The 10,196-nt window shown below is 35.4% G+C and overlaps 1 protein-coding gene across 3 annotated transcripts in view; it reads right to left on the bottom strand.

Moving 5' to 3' along the window:
• Positions 1–3,604: 3,604 nt before the first annotated feature.
• KNDC1 (kinase non-catalytic C-lobe domain containing 1) overlaps positions 3,605–10,196 on the bottom strand; it is a 68,305-nt gene continuing 61,713 nt past the window's right edge. For all 3 annotated transcript variants that reach the window (XM_054832555.1, XM_054832556.1, XM_054832557.1), the window contains 6 exons: positions 10,043–10,125; positions 8,896–9,046; positions 8,336–8,458; positions 8,174–8,233; positions 7,381–7,538; positions 3,605–7,093 (listed from right to left, as the gene is read on the bottom strand). In XM_054832555.1, the coding sequence (XP_054688530.1) occupies positions 6,862–7,093; positions 7,381–7,538; positions 8,174–8,233; positions 8,336–8,458; positions 8,896–9,046; positions 10,043–10,125 (807 nt within the window). In that variant the 3' untranslated portion in view covers positions 3,605–6,861. The remainder of the gene's footprint in view (positions 7,094–7,380; positions 7,539–8,173; positions 8,234–8,335; positions 8,459–8,895; positions 9,047–10,042; positions 10,126–10,196) is intronic.

The raw sequence follows: 10,196 nt of genomic DNA, 5'->3' as shown, positions 1-10,196 counted from the left end.
GTACAGTCCCAAGCACGTTTTATCTCATCGTCACGGCAAGCCGGGATAGTTCACACTCCCCCTCATCTGCACATACCCCTACACGGGCGCCAAGCTGAAGGCTAGCTGCGGATCTCGGAACTTGGACAACAGCACCTGCATTACAGCAGTTCACTAATGAGCAAAACAGGACATTGCATATGTATGATATGTTAATCAGTGCAGGTTTTATTACTCACCCCTGCAGTGCTTTCCCTTGAGTCTTCACTCCCGAGCAGGGCTCCGCTGCATCGGGTCCCCATTTGATTAGTGTCAGTGCCCCAGGATTCCCACCGCAGTAATGCTACGCTTTTCATAAAGCCAAAACTTTCACTTACTGAGTGTTGAGCCTCATCCCTGAGAGCTCTGCACCTGCTTTTCACTCATAACATATGACTAGTCCTAACCCTACTACATCCCACTCAATTTAACTTCACAATTTAACAAACACTAGTAATTACCCTTTGAAATTATGTATTAACTAGTATCCACCTTACAGTACCATATGAATCTTAGCAACCTAATATATCATTAGGTCAGGTGGATCTGTTGTCAAGGGATTTATTGACTTAAACATACAACATACTGGTTTGTTTTAATCTATTGGGACAGTTACCCTGACAAAGGAAACCATTAGGTTATTTAAAAATTACTTTATGGACAAATGCATGTTAGCCTTTTAAACTAGTCCTTATGCTCGCAGATTTTGAGAGAGCTTTTCCAGTAACTCTTCTGGTATCAAAGCTTGTCTGGCTGATTCCCCCAGTCATTCTCTTTACCTTGCCTTTCCACTCATTCCTGTGCTCTTGCCCACTTTTAATAAGTAATATTATTTTCTGGGAACACACTTATTCTTCCTCAGTCAAAAATATAATCATCACATTCTGACCTGCATTCCTGTTTCCTGGTTAACTTTGATCACAATATGCAGTGTTTAGTGAGTAAGGAGTGAAATAGCAAGCACTTCAGGCTTTTGCACCATCTGATATTTATTCAACTATCCTGGTAAGCCAACAGCTCTTATTGTATAATAGAAAATTATTAAGAATCCATTTTTATTGTTTTGCTTGTCCCTTTGCTGGCAATAGCATTTTGTCTGTCCAGTTTTGTTCCTAACCTGCTGTGCTGTTCTATTTGTTCCTGCCAATGCAGCCTTCTTGCTCCTACTTTTTTCAGTATTCTTTTTTGATTTTTTCAGGTCATCGATGAGCCCCTAATGCAGCCACACCGCTCTATCAGTTTTTCTTTCCTTTGTGTGAGGACAGGCTGTTGTTATACTTAAAATATGGCCTGTTTTAAAAACCTCTTTTTAGAAACTCTCAACTTTCCTGAACTTCTCTTTGCCTTAGAATTCCTTCCCCAGGACCTCATGTACCAATTCCTTGAGTTTGTTGAAATTTGCTTTTTTGAAGCCCACTGCTGTTATTCTGCTTCTTCCATCCCTTCCTTTCCTTTGACAACTTTTTCCTTGACAACTCTGCTTTCTCATGGTAACTTCCATCTTGATTGCTTTCCACCTTCAGATTTTCAACTAGTTTATCTCTATTAATCACAGAAAAATCTTAAATGGTAGCCTGCCTGTACAATTGAAGTCTCCACACTCTCTCTCTGGCTGATGATCAGTTACAGATGCTGCACTATGGCAACCAACCCTTTTAATTAAACACAGGAAAAACTATGTAGGCCTGTCTAGATTCTAAAACAACTATATATATTTTTGACATACATCTTAGTATTCTTTCCCCTTGTCTTTCTTTTCTTCAGTGTGCTTGTTTCCTCCAATACTTTGCAACAACATTTTGTGTACTACAGGTCTAGCTTTTCCCCGTTATTCCCCATGCTCCCAGCACTAGCTTAGACACGCAAAGCTACACCTAAATGGTCCCCATGGCAGGCTCAGATCAAAGCACAGCCTGGCTATCATCAGAGGGATGAGCAGATGGTATGGGTAGGGATGTGAAGCACAGTGTACCGCAATACGTCCCTTGGTCTGGACAAACAAAAAATGAGGGACTCTTCGTGACATTTCAAAATACATCATCCTGGCAGTTTTAGATGAAGCCTAAGATATTCAGTAATTCATCAGCTATCTCACGTTATGTGTTTGGTGACCTATTGCAGTTCCCCACATTTTTCTCTAGGTTTCAGTCTTTTGGCCAATTATCTTATTTAAATAAACTAATTTTGGGGATTTTGTATTCTTAACAGTTGTCTTCAACAGAATTATCCGATCTTTGTCCTGCAGTTTACCTTCATGGAGAAAAGTTACCTTGCTAACATCTGTGGATCTATATACCCATCTCAGGAGTCATCTGTTCTTTTTTGGTATTTTGTCTTCAAGCCCTTTGCCCTTTCACTTCCTTGCATCAAGGAATAGAGAATTAGGAGATACCTTGAGGGGATATCAAGACACTGCTTCCCCAGCATAAGTGACTTCATTCTTTATCCTCCCTTTTCCACAAAAAACCAGTAATCCTAGTCTACATTTGTGCAGCTGATTATCCTGGAACTTTGCATGTATCTGTGTAACATGCTTTATTTTATTGTGTGTCATTTTCCCAAGTTTTCAAGACAATTTCAAATTTTAATCTTCTTTTTCAGCATGCCCGCAGAGTCCCACACAAAACAGAGCATGTTAATAAAGACATGAAGTAATACGAAATGCAGGCAGACCTCTTCAGAGCCTTACTGGACACAACCTTGCATTTTTATAACAAGCCACTCTGTGGTTACCCAGACAAAGGAGGATCTCTGATTTAGCAGGTTTTTTTCCTAGACCTGTTCCACTAGCTTGTTTGCAAAAAAAGTATTGAGCATTTGTTACTTAAATGAATAATTTACTACCGTTTATAAGCTTTATGAGATATGAACACAAATAAGCATCTATTTGCAGAGATTTTAATTCTGAGTCTGATGCTCAGGCTCAGCCATGTCCAGTCAAGCTTTCCAAATTATATGTGTCTGATAACAGCAACTCAAATTGTCCAGTACTCTGAGCTCTTGATGTCATTGTGACAACTGAGTTCTACCAGTATAAAAGACAGTATCTATGTTAGTGTCTAAAACCCAGTATATATTTAATCTACATAATGCCAACATCAGAACAAGACCAACCTTAGCATTAGAATGAAGGCAAAAATATTTATAGGTGAAGAATACCTGTTAGTATGGCAAATCCCAGGGATGACCACTTAATTAAACTTGATTTGTGGGGCTTGAGTTTTCAAATACTATTCAAACCTGCATTTCCAATGCTTTGAGACTCCTTCTAAAGCTCAACATGTATTTTAAAATAATTATTTATAAACCATGTTTTGAGAAGGTTTTCTGGGGGGAAAAAAAAAAAAGGAAAAACTCTAAACAGAACTTAATGTGTAATTTAAATGTGGATATGCTTTGGATTGTACTTAAGTAAGTATGAGGGAGAAAAATAATTTATCTGCACTTTCCTTTATCGTAATATCAAGGATTGAAACAACCAACCGTATGTTTAACACTGAAAAAATTGTTAGCTTCCATCCTTTCAAACTGTAGTTTATTAATTTGTTATTTAGAAACAGGTTTCCTAAAATTTTAATCCTTTGCAAATCACATACAGTACTCACAGAAGTTACGACTCTCAGCAATGCTTATGAAACCAATCCAATATATCAAGGAAGAATGTAGAAAACCATAAAAGCACAGTTTAGCAGTGGTTGAGAAATTTCCAAGGAAAGAAATTTGTCAGAATCATGAATCAGTGTTGATTCATCAAATATTTTCCAGCTTCTTGGTTTGGGCTTCTATGGAATAGTTCACATGATCCAACTAAATTCATCCCTGTTTCCTGGCAGGCTTCTGGAAGTGTTGGAGCTGGAAACCTGCTTTCAAATGCAGGTAGTGTAACTAGGACACAGTTCCCAGCTCTCTAGCAGGAGGCCTGAAACCCCCAGGGATCCTGGGGACAGACACCAGCAAAGGGACAGAGAAGAGCACCAATGCACAGAGCAACTGAAAAGGCTCCCAAGGAGCAGACTTCATTTCAGAAACTCCATGGGCCACTGTTTGAAAAATAAACAACATGAGGGAAGTGTGGAAAAAATGAAGAAAAACTAGGACAGCTGGTGGCAATTCTGGCTTAAAGAACAAACTCCATTTTTTTGCAAACACTCTAATTTGGTATTGGAATGGAAACATGGGGCCAGACTGCACAGTCCTTCATTTATGCAATTCAATTACTGATGCCAATAATTTTTTGCCAACTAGATAGAACTGAACATGCTTCTTTGACATGCTTTGCTCTGTGCTTTCTTTTAAAAGGACCTTCCCCCACAAAGAGAGAAAACTTTAGCCCAACATTCCTGCTTGTTAGTCATAAGAAAGAAGTATAGTTGTATGCTAGACATAACTTTATTCTGAAATCCGTGTCACATAAGATGTGCATACATCAGTGTTCATGGACAAAAGCAAAACACTTTCCTTGTAAAAGAGTGATTTTTTTTTCAATAGCTATTTACATTTTTTGTTGTTGTTGTGGGGTTGTGCCTAAATACAAAATCTTAAATATCTGATTGATGAAAACACCCCAAAGTAGTACCAGAACTCAATATTATGCATTTATAGCAATATAAGGTTTGATACACTGAAGCATTATACAGAAGACTTGAGATGATTTTTAAATTCTTGTATAGCACCAGTTATTGTCATAGAATAAACATAATATTTTCTAGATGTAGTAGTTGCTTTAAATCCTGATAAAAACTGTAAGAAATATGAGCTAATGAGTGCAAAATAAAAATGCTAAGTAAACCCACAAAAGCAATTTCAACAGTCTGACTGGCAAACATATAAAATGCATTTATTAAGATCATGTGATTAGCAAGTTTTGTGGAGTTCTTTACATTAGTAAAGCTTATGCTACTTTAAATTTTGCTGTCTTTCAAAGGCAAGGCGTGGCTTTAAGTGAATGGTAATTTTTAATTGAGAAAAAAACAAATAACTACTAAAACCCTCAATTATTTAAAATAAATGTATATAGATCAAATATGTGAAATGTATGTCTGACTATAAGGTTATCATTAACATTCTTAAATCACTGTATTATATAAAAGACAGGAGGTAAAGATTAAATGTTTTCATCATATTTGGCAATTTTTAGAGAAATAGCAACACATTTTACTTCCTTAAGGGTAAGTCAGAATACTACAATTAATGACATGCTAAACCTACATAGGGTAAATAACAAAATAAATAATTTTAAAAGTAGAACAAATGCAAGAAAACCCTGTTGAGGACTGACTTCTCCAGTGTTTAAACCAGTAAGAACACAAAAGTTAGTCTGGTATTAATACATTAGTACGAAAAAGTAACTGAGGTATTTAATGGAAAGTATGGACATACCTTGTGTTCGACTGAGAAACACGAGAAGCAGGTGGCCTGTGATGTATATATTGCCGTTATTGACAAGAGAAAAGGAGAAGCTTTCCTCTTAAACATTGAAAAAGCTACAATTTAAATGTGCACATGCATTTCTGTCAAATACAATAGTACAATTTGCAAAATAGAGATGTGCACATTCCCATTTCTTACATCATTATCCTTCTCCATTACTAAAACATGCTAAGGCAGTTAGTTCACATCTGGTCTCCACATCTCCCAAAACATTCTGTTTTTTTCATTTTTTTTTTAAACACAGTTCTAGCAAATCACTTTCAGGACAAAGGTCATGTTAGCTGTTTTTTGCCCTTCCCCACTTCTCTTCCAATACTAACATTGTTCCCTCTGGTAGAAATACTTGTATTTGTAACTGATTTGTAGCCTTAACATTTTGGCCTTGCATAAACCTGGGTAGCTCAACAAACTTCCTAGCAATAGCATCACATTTCATTGCCATTTAGAAGGTTTTGTAAGTATAAGCTCTACAAATAGGTTAGCACCAAAGTTTTAGAAGATGCAGATCCAAATTTCACACAGTTATCTTCTATTTAATGCTGCTAGAGCGCTGCAATCTACAACAGCAACCTCAGGAGCAAAAGCCATAATCAAACGTGCACACATACATACGTACACAAATTGGCAAAGTGGTTCTTGTGCCAAATATAGGAGGAAAAAAAAAAAAGCAATTTCACATTTACTGTTTTCACAAGGCCATGAGGGCAGAAGCACAGCAACAAAGTGGTAATATTTAGATTCAGATCTTATTTTCTTTTGGAAACAGGTTAGTTCAATGACATTAAAACCAAACCAAACAAACAAAAAGTTGCAGCATGGCATTCCTCTCCTTCCTTAGTATGCTTGAAGAGAAAGATGGCCAATTATTTAAGTCAATTATAGTTTTCATAATACACAACTTAAAAGCAAGACACACTAACAGCCAAAGGATAGCAAAGGATCTGTGTCCCTGAATTATATGCACACTGTGACAGGATACAAATGTACTATGTTTATATAAAAATATATTTAACAATTAATGAACTACACTCCGAACTCTCCTAGGCCAACTTTGCAACAGAAGCTGTAATTTTAACTTATTTGCACAGTATTTTTTAGATATTTGTTTATGGGCTAATTATTTTTTTTATGCTAAATAACAGTGACAAATTTAATCATCCTTTTCATCTATACTCTCTCTTTATTTTTATCTTCATTTTTATTCTTTTGATCTGTCATCCAGTTGCCAGGGAATCAAAACTCATTAGTCAGCATTTTATAATTCCACATTAAGCAATATCATCATTTCGACTTGAGATAGCATTTTAAGTCACTTCACTTAAGTATTTGCTTGGGAATTGGTCCAGGAGGTGAAGTCAACTTAATCCAGTTTTACAATCTACACTTGGAATAGAACAGATGAAATGTAAATAATTACTGAAATGTTGCCTTCATTCTGCGCAGTGTGTCCTGAATTTTTCGAGAATGTTTTTCTGCTGGTATCTGATGGAAGTTGGCACAGTTGTCAGCTGCCAAGGCGGAAATGTCTGCATCTTTAAAACAGGTTATTCTTTGTCTGAGGTAAGACTGCAGCTTGAAGTCTGGTGTATATGTATAAGGATTCTCTTGAAACGCATGAACTTGGCTCACAACTTTTGCAATATTTCTTGAAAGAGAATATGGTAAAAATGATTAGTTTGGTTTGCTATTGATAAAAAACCCCCAAAACAAACCAAAACAAAAAAACCAAAGCCAACCCCAACCCCAAAATTTTAAAGGAAATTCAAAGGCATTGAGCATTCTCTTCTATAGTATATGTCCCTTTAGTTAGATGTCAAAATGACTGAAACTAAGCTGCTAACTCTGAAATGTTGCATTAGCTCTCATTAACCCATTAGACAATATTCTATTTTAAACAGTTAGGTGACATACATACATAATTAAAATAATTACCTAAGTTTAGTCCACTTGTGAGCTCCATTTGTCATTGTGAATCCTCCAGTTTCAAGTTGTTGAACATGCATAGCCAAAACATGGGCCGATGGAATTGTTGGAAGAGTTTTGAATCTTTCTCCTTCCATCAAGCACAAGCTGTCACTTTTTAAAAACACCTAGTTTAAAAATGCACACAGATAAATCTCACATTAAATATCGGGGCAGGTTTTACAAGAATTTCTCCATGTGTTTAGCACTATGTATTTATTTGTCATGACTTTTAACTTTTGGCATTGAAGTTGAAGACAGCACTATGAATTAATCTAGTGGCAAAGATTTTAAAGTACACAGGTAAAGAAAGTAACTTTAATCAAAAGATACTTCATACGTAGTTTTAATTGTTCTAAATCACAGCAAAAATTACATTTTAGAACTTCACTCTACAATTCAAAATTGTATAGCTCAATAAGAGAACGCCTGTGATAAAATACACATTTAAGATTTTTCACAACAGATTACAGTCAAAGCTCCTCCAGAAATCATCAGATAAAAGTGTATCTAATGTCCTGGATTGCTTTGAAATTTATTTCTTGATTTTTAGTCACACAGGATACATTTTTGAGAAATACTGAGATGAAAATTCATGTAAACTCTCGAGTTAAGAGTCAAAAGTCTTATATCGAATTAAAATCCCCTTATAATACAATGTAATAATTATGGCTTTCATTCTGCAGAGGCACCCATTTAAGCAGATCTCGCAAATTCGCCAACCCCAAAGAAGTATTTTTACATTAAAGACTTTATACTATACCTCAACAGCCTTGAGTTCCTCCATTATTTCAGCTACTTTTGCAGGTAAAATTTTCCAGGCCTTACAATAAAACAAAATATATTTTTGTTTTTCGCATTAATGTCCATATTGGAACAAGATTATGTTACGCAAAATTGATACAGAACAGAGTCCCAAACTTACTGGTAACTGTCGTACAATAAGATTTTCCAAGCCTGCTAGGATTTGCATTGCAGTAGCAAAATTTCTTTGTTCATAGCAGCATTTTGCTATAAGAAGAAATTTTGATAACAAGCTCACCTGCAGCTGAAAAAAAAAATAATTACGATATACTACATATATAAAAAACTTCACTAAATATATATAGTAAATCTATATAAATCTACATAACAAAATTAAATGAAAAGAAAGGAGATGCATTTTCTTTTTAAATTTATCAAAATTGTTGACTGTAGTAATATTTCCCTCCAATACAGTTTCCTCTTTTCTATCACCAACATGTCTGTGTTGCACTCTGACATCTATTCTCCTCAGGCAACCCATTTTTTACATTCTATTAGGTTTTGACACCTGCTACTACAAAACATCCAAGACCCTCCTTGTGACAACAAACCAAATTGGTAACTGCCCACTCACAGGTGTATTTCAGAATATTTCTTGCAGCTTTGCTACATAGCAACTCATATACAATAACAAATAAATAACTGTTTCATAATTAATAATACAATAAAACAATGACAAACCTTAGATGTGTGACAAGTTACAATTTCAGCAGCAACCCAGGTGCTGATACTGTCTGCATTTCTTAATAATTGCAGAAGGTACTGGTCTTGTATGCACTTCGACAGAAACAGATTACAGACTTTAAGTGAAACTGTCTCAGTAGAAACAGCTCTATGGAGAAAATGGGAAAAAAAGGCAAAAATAATTCATGCTGACTTTAAATTTTCAAAGAAAATCTTGATTGTGAAGATGCCAACTTCCAATCATTTAGAATAATTTTGCAGTGCTTGCAGTCTTGATTTTATAATCTTTTACAAAGTACATAGTGAGCTATGTTACTTTTTCTTCCTTATAATTACAAGATAATTATATGTGATTACAAGATAAGCACATGAAGTACACATTTCTGTACATAAAGACACATTCACCACTTGTTACTGAATAAAACAAACCATCCAGTCTGACACAAAGTAGGAGCCAGAAATCCAAACTCATTAAAAACTGCAGCCATATAAGAAATCAAGCCTGATACCTAGTGGCACCACACAGTTTGTTTCCCATGCCTGAACCCCAGATTGATAAAACCCGGCTGATTTAGCCTCTGCCACTTAATCTGTAAAAGATGAGCTGCTTTAGATGTTAATTCCCTATCCTTAGACAGAAAAATCTACTACAGGTAGTGCAATTAACAAGTACTAACTAGAAGCTAGCTGAATCCACTGAGTATGTAAGAACTAGACCATAATCAAATGGCTGGATGAAATCATTAATTACCATTGAGCATAGAAATTTTGTATACATCCACACAGGCATTATCAAATAGGCTGTTTCAGAAACCATTACAATTTTTTTCCAACAAAAATAAAACCTCTGAAGCAACCCCCCAACATAAGTCTTCAGAAATATTTTTGCTTGACCATCTCTGATTTCAAAGAAATCACCTTGCAAATGTGACCTACCACATACATATATGTGCATAGGTAGATATACGTACACACGTATAAAATCTCCTGAAATTAAAAAAAATTATGAAAACAGACTATCTAGTCTGTCAAAAAGATATTAAGTATTTAAAATGTTTCTCTCTTCCTGGATATATTAAAGATGTAACACGGTAAGTTATTGTGCATCAACAGAATAGAAGGGCAGTTAAAATACGCAACTTACTTTTGGACAGCAATACATTTGTCTTTAACACCAAGTGCTCTTGAATTTAGAAAGTGTACTGGATGACATTTATTGAATACTTCCTAAACAAAAAGAGCAAGATATATTTGTTGTTAGATCTAGCAGTCTTCTAAAATGCTCGGGAACAAAAATG

The sequence above is a fragment of the Grus americana genome, chromosome 7, assembly GCF_028858705.1.
Source record: "Grus americana isolate bGruAme1 chromosome 7, bGruAme1.mat, whole genome shotgun sequence".
Taxonomy (NCBI): Eukaryota; Metazoa; Chordata; class Aves; order Gruiformes; family Gruidae; genus Grus; species Grus americana.
The sequence above is the reverse complement of the archived record's forward strand: the minus strand, read 5'-3'. Positions and strand labels throughout refer to the sequence as shown.